Raw genomic sequence first — 27,061 nt, 5'->3', positions numbered from 1 at the left:
GCCCCAACAGTAACCCTTTTTATTGTAACCCTGGACAAGCACACCTGATTCAACTGATCATCAGGCAGGTAGCCTATTGGTTAGAGCTTTGGGCCAGTAACCGAAAGGTTGGTGGATTGAATCCCCGAGCTGACAATGTAAACATCTGCCAATCTGCCCCTGAGCAAGGCAGTTAACCCACTGTTCCCCGGGTGCCGAAGACGTGGATGTCGATTATGGCAGGCCCCGCACCTCTCTGATTCAGAAGGGTTGGGTTAAATGCATTGTTGTACAACTGACTCGGTATCCCCCATTCCCATCAAACCCTCAATGAGTTGTCAAGGGCAACAACAAACCTGTTGTGGTTATGGAAACAGAGGTTATCTAGTGCACAGACAGTGCATTCGGAAATGACTTTATCCACATTTTCTAAAGTCAGACTTATTCTAAAATGGATGTTTAAAAAGAAAATCAACACAAAATACCCCTTAATATCAAAGCAAAAAAGGTTTAGACATTTTTGCAAATTTATAAAAAATAAAACATACCTTATTTACATAATTATTCAGACCCTTCGCTATGAGACTCAAAATTGAGCTCCAGTGCATCCTGTTTCCATTGATCACCCTTCATGTTTCTACAACTTGGGAGTCCACCTGAGATAAATTAAAATGATTGGAAAGGCACACCTGTCTATATAACGTTTGACAGTGGAAGTCAGAGCGAAAACCAAGCCATGAGGTCGAAGGAATTGTCCGTCGAGCTCCAAGACAGGATTGTGTCCAGGCACAGATCTGGGGAAGGTTACAAAAACATTTTGAATGTCCCCAAGAACACAGTGGTCTCCATTATATGGAAGAAGTCTCTTCCAACCAAACAGAGCAAGCAGGGGAGAAGGGCCTTGGTCAGGGAGGTGACCAAGAACCCAAGTCTCTCTGACAGAGCTCCAGAGTTCCTGTGTGGAGATGGGAAAACCTTCCACAAGGACAACCATCTCCGCAGCACTCCACCAAATCAGGCCTTCATGGTAGTGGCCAGACAGAAGCCACTCAGTAAAAGGCACATGGCAATCTCCAAGCGGGCTGTCAAAAGGCACCTAAAGTACTCTGACCATGAGAAACAAGATTCTCTGGTCTGATGAAACCAAGATTGAACTCTTTGGCCTGAATACCAAGCATCACGTCTGGAGGAAACCTGGCACCCTCCCTACGGGGAAGCATGGTGGTGGCAGCATCATGTTGTGGGGATGTTTTTCAGCGGCAGGGACTGGGATACTACTCAGGATCGAGGGAAAGATGAAGAGCAAAGAACAAAGATCCTTGATGAAAACCTGCTCCAGAACGCTCAGAACCTCAGACTGGGGCAAAGGTTCCTACCAACAGGACAAAGTCCCTAAGCACACAGCCAAAACAACATAGAAGTGGCTTCGGGACAAGTCACAATGTCCTTAAGTGGCCCAGCCAGAGCCCAGACTTGAACCCAATCAAAAAAAACTTTGCACAGACCTGAAAATAGCTGTGCAAGACTCTCCCCATCCAACTTGACAGAGCTTGAGAGGATCTGCAGAGAATATGGGAGAAATTACCCAAATACAGGTGTGCTAAGCTTGTAGCGTCATACCCAAGCAGACTCGAGGCTGTAAATCACAGCCAAAGGTGCATCAACAAAGTACTGAGTAAAGGGTCTGATTACTTATGTAAATGTAATTTCAGTTTTTGCTTTGTCATTTTGGGGTATTGTGTGTAGATTGAGGGGGGGGGGGGGGGCAATTTAATTAATTTTAGAATCAGGCTGTAATGTAACAATGTGGATAAAGTCAAGGGGTCTGACTACATTGACTGACACTGAAGAAAAGGTCTAAATGCAGTATGAAGGTGCCAGCTGTGAAGAGTCGAGTAATGCCACCATCTACAGGTTAGTTGTGGAACTGCAATCAGATGTTGACATACCAGACATTTCAGCGAGGGGTTGTTGACACATTAACAAAGAGGTGTTTGTTTGCATTATATTCTGACCAAAAACTCGGCTCCCTTTTAAAGTAGACCAGCCACATATTAAAACAAAATGCCACAAAACAGCAACATTGGTACTGTACCTGACCAATTATACTTCCCCAATATCCCACTATCCAAATATAAGATACAAGAATATGGTCTCTCCTGTTAATACGTATAACATGTATAGTACTATATTTTCATATCATTAATAGAAAAATACATGAACAAATACACATTTTCATAATGGGTAAATTACCAAAGGGAAAATAATACCTCCCACACCTATGGATCTTAGACATATTTCAAGTGGAGAATCTTTCTAAAATCATTATGTCCTCTAACTGTAATTCTATGAGTCTGGGAGAACCTCTAAAAACCGTCACTGTTGTTGTATAGGGCTGTGTGTATGAATGAGTGATGTGTCCCCAGCCAGCCAGTAATCTATAGGGCTGTGTGTGCACGTTACCTGACTAAGGCATACTGCTAACACTGTTAGTGCATCCCAAATGGCACCCTATTCCCTATTTAGTGAAAGTAGTGTACTAATTTGAGAAATGGGTATAATTTGGAAAGAAGCCTGTCAACACATTGAGAGAGCAGCCAAGTAGAAATAGAATGCTGATGATTTATGTTGGCAATGAAACCCTAACCTGCCACTACTCAGATTAGCAGGCAAATGTGCACATATATATTTGCCTTGAATCCGTAGTATCCTGTAAAAAGTCAAACCATTCTTGTGATAATTTTTTCTCAAAACATTTCTGCGTGTTTGTCTTTTTTTGTACAAATCTTTGTATAATCTGATTACAACCAAAAAATAACCGCCCATCAAAAAAAATTGTCTCCACTTACAGATTGCATTTTGGGGTTTAGTCTTTCAATCTGTGTACTTTCCCCCCCCTTCTTTCTTCAATATAACATTTTGTAAATTTTTGTTTTTGTGTATTTTATTCTTTTTTTTAAACTTTTCTTGCTGAAGTTCGTTCGCCAGCCAAGTTCCAGGTATTGCTTGTCCAAATCTACATTACTTTCCAGACACTTATTCCTCCAAAACACCAGATGGCGCTATGGTAAAAGGCAAGATTTGTAGGTACTGGATGTGGTGTGTAGCTCCACTGTAGAACAGGTTAATGTCAAGGAAGAAAATTAGCATTTCTTTCAAGAACTAAGCCCCAGCATTTCCTATTTCTTTTTTTGGGATATTTTTCAGCTATAAAAAGATGCGTGTCGCTTGAGAGAAGGAAGATCCTTAATACTACTCCTCAGTCAGTGTGGAGTCTGGCAGCAGTCAGTCTGTCAGTCTGTTGCAGAGCAGACCCAGACAGCCCTATCTGCAGAGGTCCTGGGCCTCTGAGTGCTGCTGAGGTTTCCTCTTCTTGAAGTTGCCCTGGTAGTGTGGCTTGCTGCTCGGGTGGCTCTTGATGTTGGATGAGGACGAGTTCTGCTGGAGGTGGTGGGTGTTTTTACTGGACGAGCGGATCAACCTGGCCTGGGAAACAAGACAGACACACAACTAGTTAGATCAGTAAACAGATCACTGGTAGGCCTGTGTGTGCCATTGAAATGTAAAATGTAAATGGTTATCTATGTACCGACAGTGTGTTGTAACGCTCAGGTCATAAAAGTTCAAGGCATTTGTAGGTACAGTAACAGAGTTTTTCAGTGGTTGACTTAGGCTTCGTCAAGCTGACCCTACCTTGCCCCCCTTGTCAGTAGGAGTGCTGGTGGTGTGCCTCTGTGTTCTGTGATTGGTCACGCCACCTGAGGATTCTCTGTGGGCGCTGGAGCCCCGCCCAGGCTGTTGCTTCACTGTCTTACAGGGCGTCCCGTCAGAATCCTGGGGACAACCAATCAGGTCAGCAAGCAATGGGTGCATCACATTAAATGTCGTGTTAAGAGTTGATTTCCTCAGGTATTGTGGTTTTAGTGTGCACACGGTTTATTTGAGTGTAACAAAACTCACAACGTCGCTGGAACTGGATACCGTGGAGGATGAGGATGACACTAATGAGGAGTTGGAGGAGGTCTTGCTGTGAGATGCAGTCACCTCCTCCGTCAGGTTGTTGTTGCACTCATCCAGCTGCTGAGGCTTCACTAACAGTGTGACATCATTTCCTACAACAACAGCACATGGACAAACAGTGGTAAGACAATGTGTGTGTGTTTTAGATTGACTAAATAGCAGTCGGACTTCACTGATCTACAAATCACCTTGGATCCCAAACAACTTCAAACGTAATTAAGATGACCAATTTTGCACCTTGTCTTACTGAAACTGATCCCCTCAAACACACTATCAACTCGATAGATCTGAGACAGTGTCAAGACTCACAGTAGTACTGTGAAAACATACCATTCAGGGCAGGTTCATTCTGAGACTGTGGTCCCCAGAGCTTGGTGATCCAGTCCCTGTATTCAGCCACTTCCTGGGTCACCCGGATTATTCTGCCAAGTATACTGGAGGAAAGAAAATAGGACATATCAGATTAGAAGAACTTGTTTGCAGTAGTTCAAAGAGAGTATTTAATAAATAAGATTTTTTAAAGATAGCAGCCAAGGAATGTGAGAGCTGTCGTTGGTTAAAGCGAGCCCTAGCTCACCATCTCCTCACCTCTCAGACTCGTTGTTTGGGTAGTACTTGGCGATGGGCGATACGGCGTGGTTGAGCACTATGTAAGCATAGTCAAAGGCCTGCTTCACCTGCAACACACCGTATGAGCTGCGGCCAACGTCGTTATCTGCAGGAGGCAAGATGCATGCTTAGATCATCTATTTGGGAAGAGTGACAGATTTCAGACATTGTCTGATATTGAGCTGACTTTTTAGCCTTTGTATGGGCACCTGGGACCTCTAGCCGTCTTATTCATGCCCGTTAAAGTGTGTGATTCTTAGGTTTAGTGGTATCAGTAGTTGACGGATGTTACGGATCTTGAGCGTCACAGTGCTAAAAAGAGGTATCACCTGTGCAAGTGCACCCATGCTGAATGGAAGGCCATGTTACCTGGTGCTAGGGGGTCCTCAATGAAGAGCATGGAGGGCCTGTAGAGGTCAGTGCTCTTCTGAACCTCGTCTTTGGCCACATAGCTGCCGCCATCTTTGATTCGGATGCCCGTCTTCAGGTAGTTGAAGTGGCGCCCATAGAGCTCAAAGAACTCTATAAGGAGAACGCCCACGTTGGCATTAGGGCTACAGGCATCTTCTCTGTAGTGAAGCTGAAATACAAGGGCAGAGGATAAGAGGTCAATTCCATAGAGGAACAAGCCAAATCATTTTAGTTCACTGAATGAGAAAGACTTAAAATGTGTCAAAAGTCTGTTATAGATAGTAAATTAGTAATGTTAGATGCGATCTATCCTGCACTGTGTGTGTGGGCTACTTGAGAGAATAGCAGAAGTCTCTCACCTGCAGGAAGCTGACAGCCATAAGGAAAAGGCTGTAGGAGCCGATCCCTCCAGTGAAAACCTCATTCAGATCCCTCTGGAGCAGGAACTGCTTCAGCACCAGAACCAACTTTGGAAGCACTGGGTATTTCTTATGGATAAAAGAAACACGTGGTTATGGTTAAACCTGTGGTTATGGTTATAGTGCCCTCTAGAGGGGAATGTCTCAGACTAGGACATTGGGTATGGCTGGATTGAGGGACTGAGGAGACGTAGTTAAGTGTATTAGCTATCAACACCTCCGTCAGAACCCAAAGAACCTGACAAATATACAACAATCTATGCATGCTAACTGTCAAGCCTGTTTCATCAGCTAGGTCTTACCGGACTGCATTAGGTAAAAGCAATGTACCCTGAATAAGAGATGCCTGCTTCACTTACCTTTTTGTAGTCTTTGATGAGAAGGGCAGCTTTAACTCCGTTCTTCACATTGAAGCTGATGTCCACCTTCACCTCTGTGCGGAAGTCTGTCAGCTTGATGATGGGTACCTGGAACAATGGAACACAGTGATGAGGATGGATTTACACATAGTCACTGGAGGCAATGACACACTGCACAGTTAGTATGCATGCACAACATGCAGATGACTCAACACTATACACGTCAGCTACCACAGCAACTGAAATGACTGCAACACTTAACAAAGAGCTGCAGTTAGTTTCATAATGGGTGGTAATGAATAAGTTAGTCCTAAATATTTCCAAAACTAAAAGCATTGTATTTGGGACAAATCATTCTTTAAACCCTATACCTCAACTAAATCTTGTAATGAATAATATGGTCATAATATTGTAATGAACTGTCATGGTCAAAACATATTGACACAGCAGTAGCTAGGATGGGGAGAAGTCTGTCCATAAAGCGATGCTCTGCCTTCTTAACAACACTATCAAAAAGGCAGGTCATACAGGTCCTAGTTTGGTCACACCTGGACTACTGTTCAGTCGTGTGGTCAGGTACTACAAAGAGGGACTTAGGAAAATTGCAATTGGCTCAGAACAGGGCAGGACGGCTGGCCCTTGGATGTACACAGAGAGCTAATATTAATAATATGCATGTCAATCTCTCCTGGCTCAAAGTGGAGGAGAGATTGACTTCATCACTGCTTGTATTTGGTGATAAGTATTGACATGTTGAATGGACGGAGCCGTCTGTCTAAACTACTGGCACACAGCTCGGATACCCAAGCATGCCCCACAAGACATGCCACAAGAGGTCTCCTTACAGTCCCCAAGTCCAGAACAGACTATGGGAGGCACACAGTACTACATAGAGTCATAACTACACAGTACTCTATTCCACATCAAGTAACTTATGCAAGCAGTAAAATTACACTTTAAAAAACACATAAAAATACACCTTATGGAAGAGCGGGAACTGAAGCAACACAAACAAAAGGCACAGACACATGCATACAAACACACGATAACGTACACACTATACACACACTTACACAAGGATTTTGTGTTGTAGATATGTGGTAGAGTAGGGGCCTGAGGGCACACACTTAATGTTGTGAAATCTGTTGTAAATGTATTGTAATATAAAAAAATAAAAAAAGTATAACTGCCTTAATTTTGCATGGACTCCAGAAAGAGTAGCTGCTGCCATAATACATACAAACATACCGTGGCCTTGTCCAGCACTTTGATGGAGTTCTCGTCAGTCACGTTTTTCTTCCGCAGGGCCTCTTCCAGGGTCCAAAGGGGCAGGTTTTCCCAGTTCCCAAACACCACCAGATCGATGTCACTAGGAAGTGGAGTAAGTAGTAGAGGTCAGAGCAACATCACATTCGGATCTGAAGAGAGGACTCTCCAGTTCACTTTCACACACGGCTTATTGTCACTAATCCAGAGTCCCCAGTTACAGTGTGTGTGTGTGTGTGTGTGTGTGTGTGTGATGTCGGAGCGGAGAGCAGTCTGGCTCGTCAAGAAACCAGGTTAAAAAGGCTTTGGATCAGCAGCGCTAAAATGACCACAGCCTTAATCCCAAAAAACAAAGGCAAATAATTACACAATGGCCAGCCACATCTTTCTCCATATAACCACTCAAAGGGGTGGATTCTGAACACAGTTAAATGTGTGTAAAATTAATCCCTTTTTATGCACTTCTCTCAATACGTATGTATTCGTACCTTGAACTTAAAAGAAAACTCCACCCAAAAACGATATTTTGGTATTTGTTTCATTAGTCCATTGCGGTTATAGTCCCAAAATGTTTAGCATGTCAGCAATCAAGTTTAAGATGTATAACTTTAAAAATACAAAAATACAGCCAGTATGATGCATTTTGCCTTAAATGATGCAAAACACAGCATCATATGATGCAAAATGTTACGCAACTGAATAAGGCATGTCTGAATACCAAATACTGATTAGTGTGTAGGAAAGGCCTAAGAGCTTACCCACTTGGAACAGATGTCAGTTAAACATCTGGTTTGGATTTACATGTGGTTGAGTTGTCACCTAGCATAAATTAAATAAGTGAAATGAACAAAAACAATCACCTGTCATTGGATTTAGGTTAAAAAATAAATTCCTTTACGTTGATTGCTTTTTCAAAATCAAATTAAATGTTTTTTTTTTAAGTTATGTGAAACAATGTTGATTAAACCCGTTTTTGCCCAGTGGGTAGTTTTTGTAGTTTAACCCCATCAGACCCGAGAACCCAGCAAATATCTGCTTTTCATTTATCCGCATGTCCAGCCCTTATACAATGCCTTTCGAAAGGCTATGAGACTTGGAATTGAATTCAGGTGCATCCTGTTTCCATTATTCATATTTGAGATGTTTCTACAACTCAGAGTCCACCTGTGGTAAATTCAATTGATTGGACATGATTTGGAAAGGCACACCTGTCTATATATACAGTGCCTTGCGAAAGTATTCGGCCCCCTTGAACTTTGCGACCTTTTGCCACATTTCAGGCTTCAAACATAAAGATATAAAACTATTTTTGTGTGAAGAATCAACAACAAGTGGACACAATCATGAAGTGGAACGACGTTTATTGGATATTTCAAACTTTTTTAACAAATCAAAAACTGAAAAATTGGGCGTGCAAAATTACTCAGCCCCTTTACTTTCAGTGCAGCAAACTCTCTCCAGAAGTTCAGTGAGGATCTCTGAATGATCCAATGTTGACCTAAATGACTAATGATGATAAATACAATCCACCTGTGTGTAATCAAGTCTACGTATAAATGCACCTGCACTGTGATAGTCTCAGAGGTCCATTAAAAGCGCAGAGAGCATCATGAAGAACAAGGAACACACCAGGCAGGTCCGAGATACTGTTGTGAAGAAGTTTAAAGCCGGATTTGGATACAAAAAGATTTCCCAAGCTTTAAACATCCCAAGGAGCACTGTGCAAGCGATAATAATGAAATGGAAGGAGTATCAGACCACTGCAAATCTACCAAGACCTGGCCGTCCCTCTAAACTTTCAGCTCATACAAGGAGAAGACTGCTCAGAGATGCAGCCAAGAGGCCCAGCCAAGAGGCCCATGATAACTCTGGATGAACTGCAGAGATCTACAGCTGAGGTGGGAGACTCTGTCCATAGGACAACAATCAGTCGTACATTGCACAAATCTGGCCTTTATGGAAGAGTGGCAAGAAGAAAGCCATTTCTTAAAGATATCCATAAAAAGTGTTGTTTAAAGTTTGCCACAAGCCACCTGGGAGACACACCAAACATGTGGAAGAAGGTGCTCTGGTCAGATGAAACCAAAATTGAACTTTTTGGCAACAATGCAAAACGTTATGTTTGGCGTAAAAGCAACACAGCTCATCACCCTGAACACACCATCCCCACTGTCAAACATGGTGGTGGCAGCATCATGGTTTGGGCCTGCTTTTCTTCAGCAGGGACAGGGAAGATGGTTAAAATTGATGGGAAGATGGATGGAGCCAAATACAGGACCATTCTGGAAGAAAACCTGATGGAGTCTGCAAAAGACCTGAGACAGGGACGGAGATTTGTCTTCCAACAAGACAATGATCCAAAACAAAGCAAAATCTACAATGGAATGGTTCAAAAATAGACATATCCAGGTGTTAGAATGGCCAAGTCAAAGTCCAGACCTGAATCCAATCGAGAATCTGTGGAAAGAACTGAAAACTGCTGTTCACAAATGCTCTCCATCCAACCTCACTGAGCTCGAGCTGTTTTGCAAGGAGGAATGGGAAAAAATCTCTCGATGTGCAAAACCGATAGAGACATACCCCAAGCGACTTACAGCTGTAATCGCAGCAAAAGGTGGCGCTACAAAGTATTAACTTAAGGGGGCTGAATAATTTTGCACGCCCAATTTTTCAGTTTTTGATTTGTTAAAAAAGTTTGAAATATCCAATAAATGTCGTTCCACTTCATGATTGTGTCCCACTTGTTGTTGATTCTTCACAAAAAAATACAGTTTTATATCTATGTTTGAAGCCTGAAATGTGGCAAAAGGTCGCAAAGTTCAAGGGGGCCGAATACTTTCGCAAGGCACTGTGTGTGTGTATATATATATATATATATATCCCACAGTTGACAGTGCATGTCAGAGCAAAAACCAAACAACGAGGTTGAATGAATAGTACGTAGAGCTCCGAGACAGGATTGTGTCTAGGCACAGATCTGGGGAAGGGTACCAAAACATTTCTGCAGCATTGAAGGTCCCCAAGAAAACAGCGGCCTCCATCATTCTTAAACGGAAGAAGTTTGGAACCACCAAGACTCTTCCTAGAGCTGGCTGCCCGGCCAAACTGAGCAATCGGGGGAGAAGGGCCTTAGTCGGGGAGGTGACCAAGAACCTGATGTAAAAAAATGTAAAAAACCTGTTTCTGCCTTGTCATTATGGGATAGTGTGTCGATTGAGGAAAAAAAAAAACAATTGAATCAATTTTAGAATAAGGCTGCGACCTAACAAAATGTGGAATAAGTCAAGTGGTCTCAATACTTTCCCGAAGGCACTGTATTTAGCCTCACAATTAAGTGTTTTATTGTGAGGATAAAACAATGACAAAACAGTTGCATCTGAGTTTTTAATTTTTTTTTTTTTAAGTCTGCCAAAGTAAAAACCCGATTTTAAAAAATTATATGAATGCAGTAAGTATAGAAATAGTTTTTTCACTGGGAAATGAATATCTAACTAGTCAGTGACAACTGTGTGGAGTTTGTGACGGCAACTGAGTTTATTACAGTATTATAGAAACTATGTCCTGGGATTTCCCATGATCTTCTTCATTCTTCATGTGCTTCTTCACCTGCATTGCTTGCTGTTTGGGGTTTTAGGCTGGGTTTCTGTACAGCACTTTGAGATATCAGCTGATGTACGAAGGGCTATATAAAATAAATTTGATTGATTGATCTTCTATGCAGAAGAACCCCTTACCTTCTAACGACACTTATGAGCATCAGAGAAAAACAGATGGCTTTTAAATAGTTTGTAGCTCAAACTGTAACTCAAGACATTTTGGTAGAACAGACTAAATCAAATGGTTCAACCCAGAAGTCCGTAGCTCAAACAAACACTGTTTAAAAGTGGTTAGAAGTCCAAAACACACCAGCGATAAGGTGGGACTCATTGGGTTAAGGGTCCGTTTACACTTACTAATGGTGCGCGGGTCAGCTGCTTGTTCACCTGCCCGCTATTGCTAATAACCCATCCACAACCGCCCAAGTATGTGAAAAAGTGAATCTGAGACCCGCAACTGGCCCTAACCCAGATTTTTTAAAGGTGTTGTTTTCTTTTTATTCAGCCCGCCATCCACCCACCCTTCATCCACACAATATTTAAACCCGACCGCCCCGCGGTTATATCCGCAGGGTCTGCAGGTTATGAGTCAACACGCATATCACCAACACACTATAAGAGAGATTATGATAGGAAGGCCATTATGTACTCCATTACCTGGATCAAACAGCTTACCTGGTTGGCAGATAGAGGCCCGTGCTGAAACTCCCAAACACTTGAACCTGTAACAAAGTCAAATGTGTTATTCATTGATTTCACTTATCAATCAGATAAGCAAAGCTATGCACTAGCTTTGAACTGATACAATGGCAGGTCATTTGTTAGAAAATAAAGACAAATGATTTGTTTTGACTTCTGTCATGTCACGTGACAACAGTCTGATACTTGGAGACAGGTGTCAACTAAAGCAATACAAATATAATATTTATGCTAAGTGGGGAGAGAGTCTAACATGCATCAACTTATTTCACCTTTTATGCAAGTCAGTGCACTGACAACCAGTCATTATCTGACAACCATGCAATGTTCTTGGGGGCAAAAAATGGGATCTGAACAAACCATTACTGTAGTTATGAGAACAATGATAAAATGCTTTAAACCCCAACGGTTTGGACAAAAAATAAATTAAATAAGCATTTTATTTAATGCGTCCAGATTCCAGACAAATATCCCACTTTATCTGAGCTTTGTGGGCATTAACCAATGTCACATCACATAACAGTATTTCACATTGGTTCTGAGGGCTCAAAAATAGCCTTTGCTTAAGCCTTAAACCAGCCATTATTCCCTCCTGGGCTGAGCTCCTGCCTGAACCGACCAAGGGGGTTAAAGCCTGGGCTCCAATCTGCTTACTAGAGGCAGGGCATGTGATTGTGATGTGGGTGGAAATGAGAGAGGTGATGGATTGCCACTGTGTCCAAAAGGTAAACTTAACTCATGGCTCGGCTCTCTACTGTATAAAGAGCTAGTGGTCATCACTTAAATTATTGAGAGACGGGGTGCAGTTAGAGAGGGAGAGAAAGACATGGTGGCCGCCTCCTAGACTAATTATTCAGCTATCTGGTGGGTTCACAGTAGTTCAGTTTACCCAGTCACAGACAGGTCTCGTATTGAGTGTGTGTGTAAAAGGTCAGGGGATTGCTGGGAGTCTTAGTCCTGTTCTTGTTGTGGACAGGATATAAACTGCTCTCCTGCCTCAGTGGATAGAGTAAGAGGTAGGAGCAGTACCAGGAACAGCAGTGGACTTTTCTGTTTAGCTCAGGGATGTGCAACTGTTTTACATTTTCTTTGATCAATTCCTGTGATACTACACAATTTGCCGTGGGACAGAGAAAAATGTGCAGTTTCACAGCGACTTCCCTGTAAATTCTACATATTTTGCCATAGGGTGAAGAAATGAAACGTCTTTATATGTCTGAGTAAGAGGGACTAACAAAATCCATAGGGGCCCCCCGGTTGGTAATTCGACCATGATTACTACAAGATAGCTGGCCACTAGACATTTTAGCTGACATGGGCTAATCGAGTTACTGTCAGTGACTGACATAAGAGAACTGCTGATGTACAACCTCATTTAGAAATTGCACCTTGTGTATTCTACTATTCCAACTCAACAGTAAATTGAGACCCAGACGGAGTTCATAAACAAAAAAAAGTGATCCGCGGGCCTACAAGACGGCAGTTGTCCATCCCTGGTACAGCTTGTACAGCTGAGAGCAGACACACACAGCTCTATCATCAGGCTCCAAGTCAGCAGGAATAAGGACACCTGAAGCCCTGTAGATTACAGGCCAAAATATAACACAGCAGGGAGATAAGAGCGGACCGACCAGGCACTTTCACAAATGGTTGCTGGTCACACGCCCCACCATATACGGCCTGTCTTTCCTCTTCATTACAGCTCAGCCTATAGGGAGAGAAAATAACTCTCCTACAGAGTCACGACTCCTTTCAGACAGCTATAGAGCCAGCCAGAGAAAGATGTAAAGACAGCAATTCTACATAGAGCAGCAAGTTCTCATGCTGTCTCTAGCAATGAAGGGAATTTGTAAAATGAGGGAACAGGAGATTGTGAGAATCTCAAGCAGCTTGCCGTGTGGGTGAGACCTGTCTGTGTAGCTAGAAACCACTTCCATTCCAAACCTTTGCTCTGCCTGTCACTTCTAGTAGTTGGTGTTGGCTTTTATGTAAGCATGAACTCTACATGGTTACAATATTTATTTGAACGACGACCCGTATTAGCCTGGGCCCAGAGCTTTTCAACTATGTTAAAGTTTCAACAACCAGAGGAGTTCGCTGTACACCAATAATGGTCAAACAGATCTGGGACCTGGCTAAACCTGTATGGGCTTAGGACTGGAACTGTAGCGATGCGAGTGATCTCTTACGTCAGCAGTGGGCCACAGGTCTTTGATGACCCTCTCGATCCTGTCCACCACCTCCATCCTCATCCTCTCCTCCTCTTCCCGAGGAGACATGTGCTTGTAGAAGTCATTGATCTCCTCATGGAGCCTGCAGAACACAGAATGAAAACAGCATGATCAGGGTTAGGGAGGGAGACAAAGACTGAGCGAGAAAAATAATAAAGGGAGAAAGTAGCATGGTCATGGGGATAGTAGGATAGAGTCTGAAACAGATCAAAATACACTGACAAAGATTGAAGGCAGAATATATTGATTGAAGGCAGAATATATTATAAGAGAAAAATCTAAATAACAAGTCTACAATACAATTGATGGGGTCTACAATACATATTTTATTATGCCAGTCAATGCAATTTGTTAACAACGTTCACAGGTAGCTCACTGAACAGCCACCAGAGACAATTACCCCGCCCTACCATGTAATGGAAATGGTGAAAACAGAGACAATTACCCCGCCCTACCATGTAATGGAAATGGTGAAAACAGAGACAATTATCCTGCCCTACCATGTAATGGAAATGGTGAAAACAGAGACAATTATCCTGCCCTACAATCTAATGAAAGTGAAAATCGAAATGACATTTCCTCAAACACACTAGGCGTTCGTGAGGAGTTAATTGCAAAGCATCATTATTACATTAACTGGCTTCTTTACTGGAGGCGTGTTATGTTAAAAGGCTAACTGCCAACACCTGTGTGCCAACAAACTGTAATCAAGTAGCATCTACTGAAGACTGGAAGAAATGCATTAACTACAGGATGATGAGAGACAGGCTGACGTGTGTGAGAAAAGATCAAGGCCACAATAATGCAATACATCTACACCTTTGGTACAAATCATAGGGCATATTCCCACTGTTAGGGCTATGGAACCCAAAGCAGTTGGCATAAATGTAATGTCCCTTGCCTGATTAAATAGTTTGGGAGGACAATGCTGATAAGTACAAGTGTTGCTGTCCTTGAGTTAAAAATGGGTGCTTAAATCAACAAATCGACTTTACTAAACGATCAACAGGGCTGTTTCCCTTCCCCCCCAATAAGTCAGTCAGGTAAACTTGGTGGGTATGAATGCCATGGCTCGTTTAGGGAGACCAGGGACTGTGCCAACTGTCAGATACATTACACAATGGCACAGAGACAAGACCGTGACTGGGCCAGTAATTGACTGACTGGGGTTATTTCTGCCTGCAATTCACCCTGCTGTCTGTCTATTATTAAAGCTGCAGATTGACCAACACACCTACCCACAGGGCCTAGACCAGAGCCTATATCAATAACACTAAAGACTGGGTCACACAAACATTCACACGCGGTACTGATTGCCGCCCACACACACACACACACACACGGTGCGGCCTAAACCAGCTGCCACCTCAAACTTTGACCCAACCAACACACGTCCTTGTTGTTCCAAACTCTACTGATTAGCTCTTGTATGTTCTGGCCAGTGCTTAGTGTGGGGACAGGAAGCGGAGCAAAAACAGAATGGAGAGAATCAAGCCAGTCAAAGGGGATTGGAGCAGACAACACGTGGACACGAGGTCTAACACTCAGTGACCAACCAACACAGTAAGGCCGTAGGGAAACTCAGTCATCGGAGAATAAAATACTTATTCTCTTTCCTAATCTTACAAAGGAAACTAACAGCTTGAGTTGAATAGCAAGCTGCACATCCAGCATTATGATTGTGAGTAGAGCAGAGGCAGCAGTCCTGTTGTGTGAGCTGCTGTAATGTGAGTGAACACCACATACTGGAGGGGGTGTACTAGAGGCCAGGACACCAGAGGGCTGGGCTGGGGCTGTCGTGGACTGGCAGTGGAGCAGGTCACTCTGCCCTGGCTGCCCCTTTACACACACAATCCCAGTTACCCACAGGGCCATGTAAACACAACACAGCACCCAGCCAATGACAGGCCTGCAGCACAGCTTCCTTTGGCAGGAAAATCAAAGAGAGTGGGAAAGAAATGGTAGCTACTTCTGAGCTTGTGTACCCGAGAGGGCTCAGCTGTGAGAAACACTAGTAGCTACTGTAGAGGAATCAGCCTGCTTGTCATTTGGGTAGCGCTCTGTGGAGCGCTGCGTTTTAGATAACAGTCTTCCCTGGCGCTTACAGTAGTCTGTGTTTCACCTAATCCTCATCGACACCCAGACAAACATTCCTGGTGTAGCAGCCAGGAGTCCTATTGAAGGGCCCTGACCCGGTTAGACCCCAGTCGACAGCAGCCCCAATCACCAGCCTGTCTGTTGGCCCAATCTACACAGCAGTCCAGCCAGCCAGACAGTCATGCCAGTTCAATGCCATCAGTCCCTGGGTAGAAGTACTCCTCCCTGATGTGATGATACCAGGCCTTTCCAGCTACATCACTGCAGGTGTTCATCCTCAAACAATGATCCCTTTATATTCACACAGAGGGGTGTATCACACAGCTTGTAATATAAACAATAGGCTGCTAAACTAATCTAACTTCTACACCTTTCCTCACCCAAGCACCAGCCTCTCCCATTTTTAGTAGGCCAAGCTAACTCCTCAGGGCAGGACCGGTAATCGTGTGTGAAGACACTCACCATGAGGTTCCCTGTCCTGAGGTACCATGAGCTGTTTTTCTGGACAGGACAGGGCCTCACATTACAGTGTATTCTGAGGTGACTGAAGCGGAGCACTATGCAGGGGATTCCTTCCTTCTCGTTCTATTGAATCTCTTCATTTCTGGTGTTGGTCAGACTGACATGGGAACAGGAGTTAAGTAACTTCAACACTTAACACACACAGGCAGCAACAGGCCCACAGATACGCTCTGCAGAGGCAACCTGGCTGACAGCATTCATCACGCCCAGTCAGTCACTGCAACAAAGACTGCACCGTGAACACACCTAGAGTCAACATAGCAAGGTATGACTAGTGAGAACTAGTGATGGGGGGGGAGAATCGATACAAAAGCGTCTAAATTAATGACAGATTTAATTCTGACTATTTTGGGGAAGTGTATACTGGCTAGTGTCTCAACATGGCCAAACAGTACTATTGCCGGTTGCTTTTTTTTTAAAAGAGAAGATGTAAGCACATTCGTTCGGTTTGCCGCCAGCTGAACTGAAGCATGCTGATGCCTTAAGTCACTCCATCTAGAGCCACCAGTAACAAGAGGACAGGGGAGGGGGCCGTCCTCAGACATACGGCAGGGGAGGGGGCCGTCCTCAGACATACGGCACGGGAGGGGGCCGTCCTCAGACATACGGCACGGGAGGGGGCCGTCCTCAGACATACGGCACGGGAGGGGGCCGTCCTCAGACATACGGCACGGGAGGGGGCCGTCCTCAGACATACGGCACAGGAGGGAAGCAGTCTGGCACTGGGTCAGGAGATACAGCCATCAGCAAGCCATTCATATTGAATTCACATATAGCCATTAACTTGGACACATTCAATTCAACTGACTGACACACGTCACATATTGATATGATGCGAACACACACACACTCTCACATACATACACACACTCCCACAGAAAGTCCATAGTCAAACTTCTGTCACACGTACCACACAATGACTGATATACACTGTTATCGGGGGAGATCAAACAAATCTCCCACCAATTTGGAGTCAATGGCAATAGAAATGTAGTGTGTGTGCCTGCCAGTCTCCTAGCAAATGTAGTTTTCACACTGCCAGCCTCCTACATTATGCTTATAACAAGCAAAAAACTGTGCAAGAGTCAGTTTCATTTCAGAGAGTCAGCCTAAGCATAGGCTCTCTAATCCAGCTCAGACTAGTGGTGCTGCTAAGTTTCATTTCACAGCAGCAGTGTTTGACTGGCTGTCCGTGTGAGAGAGAATGGGTTTCGTTTCAGGGTTAAGCCACATCGCCTCGTCACCCAGGGAACCGGCTTAGACCAGGGGGAGCAGCCCAGTGCCACTGGAGCATGTGACAAGCAAAGAGCAGGACTAGGCAAACGCATTTGGGAGCCCTGGGTTTGGAGGAATGGCTTTGCAACTGAAACAGGCAACATCTTTTCCAAGATATAGATACTGTAGTGTACAACTGAGCAGCAAGTGCCAGTAGGTTTCTGAGGCAGCAGAGTAGGTGTGGTGGAAGGAATATGTCTTCATATGAAAGAGGGGGAGAAGCATAACATCAGGATCTCATCTGAAAGTTTACAGTTGCAGTGGCAGACTGGTACTGCTTATTGACCAGCTGCTCAGATGGACTAACAGTATAAAGGTGTGTGAGAGTCAGAGGGCATGGCATGTCCGTGACATCTCAGTTCAGACACAGGCAGTAAAAGACAGAGGGAAATCAAACTGGCTGCCAAAGTACCTTTGAGAAGGAGAGGGTTCGCTGGCAGATGACTTTTCGAATGTGCAAGGCCAGCCCCCCCCGGTTTAGAACGGCCTCCACCGAACAGCATTAGAACAACCAGCTATAAATACTGCAGAAGGACCAGGGACAGAAATAACAGGGTACTGTACCATGCCCATGTTTCATAGCGCTGCCAGAAACAGTGAGAGACATGTCATCCAGCAGGCATTCTCTTGACGTGAACCTGCAAAAACTTTCCTCATTCACTGCGTATTAGGCAGTACCTCTGTTGGTAGTGCTACATGTGTAAATATGCCTCTCACACAAAAACATGAGTAGGCTAGCCTATGAGTGACAGGGCCAGCAATACACACAGTCACACACAGGAAAGGATATCAACCCAAACCACACAATGAACATAAGGTGTCCAATTCATTAAGCTTTCATCAATGCCTGACTTATCCTCCAGCAGCACTACGGTGGCTCAGACTGGCTACCATAACCAGAGGATTTGGGTTAAAGACAAGCGAGGGCTACGAGGACCCCAGTTGTCCCTGATCGTTAGTGACCTGCTTGGCCTCAGTGGAGTTATCCGGCACACACTAGCTGCGGTTGAAACCATGTGTTTAGTGCTGCAAAAAACGCTCCCGGCTCCACAGGCTCCAAAACATCTGGCGTGCTGGAAGTCCAGCCATAAACACTAGACTACTCTTATATTACACCATCCTCTTCAATTAAAGCCCTAAGGCTCGATCCACCATAACATCTAGGCCTATATTCAGAAGTACAGAGACCCATGGAGAGACACAGACATCAAAAGAACAATCTGATCTTTATTAATTGGGCTGCTAGATCTTGGGCTACCCCAAATACAATCTGCAGACACAATGCTAACAGATTTGAGCCATTAGCACTAATCTAAACATTAGCAACAAGAGTCTCGTCTACTCAAACTTGTGTGTTTGGTGTAAACGTACTGCATGTCATGTCCTCTGATCTCCATGACAAGTTCCACTCCATCTCTGAGCTCACCTATCAGACAAGCATAGAGATCTGTGGTACACAGGTTGCATATTGAGTTCATCAAGACTGGAGTGGAGAAGAGAGCACAAGGTGTGCTTTTCATCATTAGTCACATGGCATGAAGTGACACCTGTACCTTGATAGGTTTCTCTTAACCTGCCTGGTTGAAAGGCATTTATACAGGCTTATGAAAATGCAATTGTTTAAATACTGACCGTGAAAAGAGATTTCAAACATCCAATACTTTAACAATTACCATAATTTGAACAGAAACGGCCACCAAAAACACACAGCAGTCTCCAATAATTTAAACTTATTGTCAAACAGTACGACATTCACAAAATAAATATGATTGTCTTTCAGTATTGAATTTGTCTGGGCTGTAACAAAACAAGAAACAACTTGCTACCCCCTATGCTGTTCAGACTACATTAACTCAACGGCTTTCAAATCGACCAGATGGGGAGAACATATCAATCAAAAAACATTCCTCTTTGAGCACATGGGATCGCCGAGATAGAGGGATCCCCACACGTGCTGGTAGAGGAAAGGGTATATTACCCACAGTCCAAAGGACCAGCAGCATGTATAGCCCTCTGCAAGTCCTCGCCTCACCACCTGGCTGTATGCTAGAAGGAGGGTGGGGGCAAATGCCTTTTCTCAATTAGATTTGCAAGACATGTGCAAGCTGATTCAAAGGGGGTGTGGCAGATTTCAAAACTCTTCCGTGAAGGACTCAGGTAGGATACACTTGTGTTTGTTTCCTCGCCTAAAGGAGGCTATCGAGGAGGACCATCTTCCGTTTGCCTACTAACGAAATGACAAACTCAACGACTGCTTACCGGTTTCCGGGTCACGGAGGAGAAAAGATGGAGGACGGACATTTGCCCAAACTCCATTGATATCTCTAACAGCCAGCACAGACCGAGCCATAGCTCTATGAGTGGTGCTGTGTTGGGGTAACAAGAGGTGATATCTGGAAGCTGGAGCTGTGGGACTTAGATCATAAATCTCAGAGATGGTTATAAAAACAACAATGTGCCGATACTGATAGTCACCGAGCAATTAACAGCACATTTAGATGGCCCATGGGGTAAACATTGTACAAAACTAATCTGGCACTGTGTGACCCCTGTCCTCAACACATAGGACCAAGGCCTGGGTTGTGTTAAATAGCACACACGTAGGGCACACTGTAGCAAAAGGTAATGAAACAAACATTTCTTATTGGACAAGTTCAGACAGTCTCTCACTGTTTCAATCCATTTTTGAGAAGTTTTCTTCTGTTTTGTGCCTAGTGAACACAACCCAGGTTTTTCCACAGCTAGTTGTGTGTGACAGCACAGTGCAGCCATACAAATACTATTTTAGGCAGTCCACTCCACTCACACACCAATAACATTTCTGGGTCTTTCACAACAGCTTTTGTTTCAGTGAATCAGAGGTGGCAGAACGCCATTGCTGCTCCAGAGCTCATTGGATGGAGGGCTCTGTGACATCAGAGAAAGAGCTCAGGTTTCTCTCCTGGAGGGGCGGGTTTGTTTTGGGAGAGCGAAGCCAGGACATGCTCAGCGTGTGCTGCATGTAAACACAGCACCCCTTATACAGAGCGGCTGGACCTTCTGGGCTCAATCATGCAGTCCAACAACTCTGCACGCATTCACACACCTCCACCCCTATCCACCCTATCCCCACCCTCGCAACCAACAACAGTGCCTTACTCGTCCAAGGAAAATTGTTCATCTTCCCCCACCCTTTTCTTTCCCCTCCCCATCATATTGTGTATGCCACAGTGGTCAGTCACACTAATGCAAAATCAACCCCTTGACTAATGCGAGCCTGAATAGGCAATCCCTCAGGTATTGCACAGGAAAATGCACCTTGATGTGAATCACTTTCAAATTTTGCCCTCTCCAGTCAGGGACTTGGGGAAGAAAGCTAATGAAACGTTTCCACAACCAGAGATTACAAGCCTGAAAAACACTTTCTGAAAGAGACACTATCAATTGGCAGATATTTAGGCATTACATGTATATATTGTGAAATATATGTTCATTATGCAACTCAGTAACTAAACACTGTGAGCAGAATAAGAACCAGAAGTGTGGGAGACAGAGCCTGGTTGTGACTGTGATCCAGGCTGTATAGTAAAGGTTAGGGTATTAGAGTAATCACCAAGGAATGTCCTTATGCAAACAGTGTACTTTATATTACTATAAATGAGGATCAGCTTAGCTAAGACTTTGCTCTGGGCTCTTGCATGTTGCTAGCCTACGCTTGTCAGGCACGTAGAAGAGGGGGGAAAAAACGCCTCCACACCTCAGCCTTTAAAACAATACCCCACCCACCTCAGGACTTTTCTCTAGTTTAAACTAGTAAGAACTGCCTTTCTGAAATAGCTGTCTCATTAAATTTCTGTCACACTAAGATTATATAAACTAATTGGTCAATATGTTTTTTTCAAGGCAGACCTGGTCCTTTATACCTGGACGAATAAACAGAGGGGGGAATCAGGCAAAACAACAGTGATAAGATAAGGAAGGCATTTGGATGGTTGTAAAGCACATTTCATTTCAGCATCACGTCTGGGGAAATACCCTCTGTCATTACAGAGAAAATGGTTACAGTAACCTAACCTCTAACTGCTTTGTACCAACCTGACATATTGATCATAATCAGTCAGCTAGTATAGCCAACCTATATTAAAGACAGTGTGCTCAGGGCTCCCGAGTGGCGCAGAGGTCTAAGGCACTGCATCTCAGTGCTAGAGGCATCACTACAGACCCTGGTTCGATTCTAGGCTGAATCACAACCGGCCATGATTCGGAGTCCCATAGGGCGGTGCAAAATTGGCCCAGTGTCCTCCAGGTTAGGGTTTGACCGGGGTAGGCCGTCATTGTAAATAAGAATTTGTTCTTAACTGACTCACCTAGTGAAATATGGGTTACATAAAAATACTATACTAAGAGACTCTACTAAGAGGTCTGGACCTTTACGGCTGGGAGGGTATACTTGCCCTGTAGCTACACGGCCACAAGCCGAAGTCATTAAGAAATAGATACCATTTCCGAATTGCAACTTGGGTTTGTGGTTTGATGTGGGCCTGTTATGTTTGCTATATGTACTCTGACAGTTATCATTGTTGGTTCCTATTCACTCACAATAGCTAAGATATCCCTAAACAGCCACCCTATTATGACTTTGGCTAAAGGAATAAATTGTGTTTATGATGCCAAAGTTAGCTCTGAGGATGTGTGATTTGGAAGAAAAAAAACACGCTGTTTAATAAAGAACAAGTATTGTTCCTTCAACATAACATTGGCTACGATGTAGTAGTGTTGTCTCACATAAAAGAAGTCGGAGGCGATGCATGCTAATGGGTAGATCTGCTGTCTAAAGAATGATGGGTTTCTTCAATCTCGCAAATCTCAATTTTGGAAAATACTGACTATGACCAAAAGTATCCTATTTACATCTTTTAGTACATTTTGGAATTAGAATAGATGCTTCTGACTATTATATCCACCAGAGAAGTAAGAATTTCGGTTTTAATTGCTGCAAATAGGCAACAGTGAAACAGACGAGAAATACCGGCATTAGTTAGGTAGGCTTAGCCTGAGTCAGTCAGTCACATGTCAACTATCAAGAAAATAGTTCTGCATTGACTTGACAATGGTTACTGCTCAGTACTCGTGCTTTTAGCTAAATGTCATTCGGATTAGATTTTTTTTGCTTAGCTCGTCAGTGTAGTGACCACATGCAGATGTTGGCAACCACGAGGTAGCTAGCTACCAAGGTCATAAAACAAATTGCTGGATGTAGCTAACTAACTAGCTAGTTAACGTTGACTGTCCCATTACTTTCGACTGACCGTAGCTGGTTAGGAACGTCCCCTAACATAACAGATAATGACTCGTGACGGTCAAATCGGCACGCCTAAATATGGCTATGATGTCTAACCATATGAATATGTGCGCTCACTTCACCAGCCAACTTAGCTGGCTGGCTAGTTTTCTAACCAACTAACGTTAGTGTGGCAGAGATATATAACGTTAGCTAGATAACGCGTGATTTATGATTAACTTGTAACGTTATAAGAGCAACGAGCTAGTTTTGATGAATGTCATTTTGTTTCTTACCCCAAGATTCCTTCAGAGTAGTTCTTGACTTTCCATGGTGTTCCCGTGTAACCACAGCCTCCGGTCTCGAGGCTACTGTTGAATCCATAGGTGCTAGCCTTGTTGTCTCTTTTCCTTTTGTTGGGGTGTCCTGAGACCCCAGAGCCCACTTGCACCCCTCCGCTGCCCCTCCCCAGCGATGAACGGTTGTTGTGGTTGTTATTAGCTTCCAACGGAATAAAGTCTCGTTGTTCGACTACATCTCTGTCTTTCGTTGAGTTGGACATTCCCTTGTACCTGGGTTCGCTGTTAGTGACAGCTCCGTTCTTGCTCGATATTACGTTACCCAATGTCCCGTTGATGTTCGATTTCTGACTGAGGCTTGACGTGCTAGACAAACTACCCGTGTTACAGTTGTTATTGAAGTACAGATTCCCCAAACCTTGTGTTGTTTCCCAAATCTGCATCCACAGGCTGTTGGCTGGCCCACGTTGTTCTGGCTGAAACCAAGCGATTCTTGGATCCATCAAACGACAGTGCAGGCACACTGCCCCAGAGCAAGGCTCAGTTCGTGTAGCTAAAGCTAGCCAGGTAGCTAGCTAGCTAACCTCACTCTTAAGCTTTACAGCTGACTAACGTTAGATATGAAGGTTACTTCAAATTGCTATAAAATATCTAAATCTGCTATCCATGAATTAAAACGACTATTAGATACTATTATTATTAGACAGTAGGCGTCGTGTTTAATGAAAGAATGTTGTCAAAGTTTGGATTCAAGAATTAAGGAAACGTGCAACCATTGCCTATCGAAGCGATTTCTGACCCTTTCCTTCTGATTGTGGGTCCTCAATGGCGGACACTGCGCAGCCGCAGATTCGCGCAGAGTGAAATGGTGATTCGAAAAGGGCGGAGAAAGTGTCGTTCTTACGCAAGAGCAGAACATGTTACCTGTTGCGTAACAATGGGCGACAGATTAATTATTTTCACATGAGAACATGAGGGACACACACTGAAATAAATCGGTGGGAGGTTTGTAATACAATTTAAAAAATGCCAAGATAGCCCGAACTTAAATGGTTACTTCATGTCATGACAGGATATTCTATCCATCAGGCTGATAAATTCTATTTCCATTATTTCAAAGTATGAAAGCAGCATATCAAAGTGGAGGATATATACCAACAGCTGTGTCTTCTCCCTTCAATGAAACCACCATTGCTGAACTATTTTCTAAATCCAAAACCACAACTTGCTCCCTTGACCCTATGACCACTGCCTTAGTTAAGGCATGTCTCCCTGTTCTGCCTCCTGGTGGTCAAGATTGTAAATGCATGCATTTGAGAAACAGACGAATCACAAGTCCTCAACTGGCAGCTTCATTAAATAGTACCCGCAAAAAAACAGTCTCAACGTCAACAGTGAAGAGGCGACTCCGGGATGCTGGCCATCTAGGCATAGTTCCTCTGTCCAGTGTCTGTGTTATTTTGCCCATCTTAATCTTTTAGTCTGAGATATGGCTTTTTCTTTGCCACTCTGCCTAGAAGGCCAGCATCCCGGAGTCACCTCTTCACTGTTTACATTTGAGACTGGTGTTTAGCAGGCACTATTTAATGAAGCTGCCAGTTGAGGACTTGTGAGGCGTCTGTTTCTCAAACTAGACACTAATGTACTTGTCCTCTTGCTCAGTTGTGCACTGGGGCCTCCCACTCCTTTTTCTATTCTGGTTAGAGCCAGTTTGCACTGTTCTGTGAAGGGAGTAGTACACAGCGTTGTACTAGATCTAAAGTTTTTTGGCAATTTCTCACATGGAATATCCTTCATTTCTCAGAACAAGAACAGACTGACGAGTTTCAGAGGAAAGTACTTTGTTTCTGGCCATTTTGAACCTGTAATCAAACTCACAAATGCTGATGCTCCAGATACTTAAATAGTCTAAAGAAGGCCAGTTTAATTGCTTCTTTAATCAGGACAACAGTTTTCAGCTGTGCTAACATAATTGCAAAAGGGTTTTCTAATGATCAATTAGCCTTTTAAAATGATAAACTTGAATTAGCTAACACTAAATGCCATTGGAACACAGGAGTGATGGTTGCTGATAATGGTCCTCTGTACGCCTATGTAGATATCCCATAAAAAAAATCAGCCGTTTCCAGAAACAAAAGTAATTTACAACATTAAGTGTCTACACTGTATATCTAATCAATTTTATGTTATTTTAATGGACAACATTTTTACTTTTCTTTCAAAACAAGGACATTTCTTAGTGACCCCAAACTTTTGAACGGTAGTGTACATCCACACAAAACCCAACTCCACTCTGCCACCCCACTCTGTCATTGCCTGTGTCCGTGAACTGAAAACTTGGATGAGCAATACATTTTTTCTACTAAACGATGACAAAACAGAGATCATGGGCCCAATATCCCTCATCAATAAGCTGGGTCAACTCAACATGAAAATCTACAGCTGCACCATCCACTCCAACTCCACAGTCAGGAACCTTGGTGTTACATTTGACCCCACTCTGTCGTTGAACCCCACATCCGAAACATCACCAAGTCAGCCTTCTTCCACCTCAAAAACATCTCACAACTCAGACCTACTCTCACTGACCCCAATGCTGAAAACCTCATTCATGCCTTTGTTTTATCAAGCCTGGACTACTGCAACACCATTCTCTAGTCTCCCCGCCAAAACACTGGACAGACTTCAACATATCAAAAAATTCCGCTGCACAAGTCCTCATACACACACACCAGACCTTGGGACCACATCACCCCCATACTCAAACTCCACCAGCTCCCAGATCAATAACACACACACTGGACTGGCACCCACATAACTTACTGACCTACTGGCACCCACATAACTTACTGACCTCCTGCACCCCTACCTGTTCACTGCGTTCCTCGGCCTGCTCACAATCCCTCACACCAGGCTCCGCTCCATTGAAGACGAGGATTTTAGCAGTGCAGGTCCCCAACTCTGGAACTCTCTCCACTCCATGTCAGCAATTCACAATGCATACACATATTCAAGTCCACACTATACAGACCTCTTCACACAGGCTTACCCGTAGTCGCTGTTGTTTTAGTTTTTATATTTTCTAGCTCACTTCCTTGATTGGTCTGTCATGTTTAGTGTTCTCCATGGTTAATCTGTCATCATGTTTAGTGTTCTCCATGGTTAATCTGTCATCATGTTTAGTGTTCTCCATGGTTAATCTGTCTTTATGTTTAGTGTTCTCCATGGTTAATCTGTCATCATGTTTAGTGTTCTCCATGGTTAATCTGTCATCATGTTTAGTGTTCTCCATGGCTAGTCAGTCATCATGTTCAGTGTTCTCCATGGTTAATCTGTCATCATGTTTAGTGTTCTCCATGGTTAATCTGTCATCATGTTTAGTGTTCTCCATGGTTAATCTGTCATCATGTTTAGTGTTCTCCATGGCTAGTCAGTCATCATGTTCAGTGTTCTCCATGGTTAATCTGCCATGTTCAGTGTTCTCCATCGTTAGTCTGTCCTTATGTTTAGTGTTCTCCATGGTTAATCTGTCATCATGTTTAGTGTTCTCCATGGCTAGTCTGTCATCATGTTTAGTGTTCTCCATGGCTAGTCAGTCATCATGTTCAGTGTTCTCCATGGCTAGTCTGTCATCATGTTTAGTGTTCTCCATGGCTAGTCAGTCATCATGTTCAGTGTTCTCCATGGCTAGTCTGCCATGTTCAGTGTTCTCCATCGTTAGTCTGTCCTTATGTTTAGTGTTCTCCATGGTTAATCTGTCATCATGTTTAGTGTTCTCCATGGTTAGTCTGTCCTTATGTTTAGTGTTCTCCGTGGTTAATCTGTCCTTATGTTTAGTGTTCTCCATGGTTAATCTGTCATCATGTTTAGTGTTCTCCATGGTTAGTCTGTCCTTATGTTTAGTGTTCTCCGTGGTTAATTTGTCATCATGTTTAGTGTTCTCCATCGTTAGTCTGTCCTTATGTTTAGTGTTCTCCATGGTTAATCTGTCATCATGTTTAGTGTTCTCCATGGTTAGT

General features: G+C 43.6%; 1 protein-coding gene across 1 annotated transcript; it reads right to left on the bottom strand.

Annotated features, from left to right (window-relative positions):
• Positions 1-1,705: 1,705 nt before the first annotated feature.
• Positions 1,706-23,881, bottom strand: tent4b (terminal nucleotidyltransferase 4B). Its single transcript, XM_021607692.2, has 12 exons — positions 23,040-23,881; positions 13,548-13,671; positions 11,335-11,381; positions 7,046-7,166; positions 5,798-5,905; positions 5,379-5,507; positions 4,978-5,188; positions 4,588-4,714; positions 4,330-4,433; positions 3,940-4,091; positions 3,673-3,813; positions 1,706-3,465 (listed from the first exon to the last, which is right to left on the bottom strand). The coding sequence occupies exons 1-12, from the start codon at positions 23,543-23,545 to the stop codon at positions 3,304-3,306; spliced, it is 1,932 nt and encodes a 643-aa protein (XP_021463367.1). The 5' UTR covers positions 23,546-23,881; the 3' UTR covers positions 1,706-3,303.
• Positions 23,882-27,061: the final 3,180 nt, after the last annotated feature.

This window comes from Oncorhynchus mykiss, chromosome 6 (genome assembly GCF_013265735.2).
Source record: "Oncorhynchus mykiss isolate Arlee chromosome 6, USDA_OmykA_1.1, whole genome shotgun sequence".
Classification (NCBI taxonomy): domain Eukaryota; kingdom Metazoa; phylum Chordata; class Actinopteri; order Salmoniformes; family Salmonidae; genus Oncorhynchus; species Oncorhynchus mykiss.
Note: the sequence above shows the minus strand (reverse complement) of the source record. Positions and strands in the feature narration are given on the sequence as shown.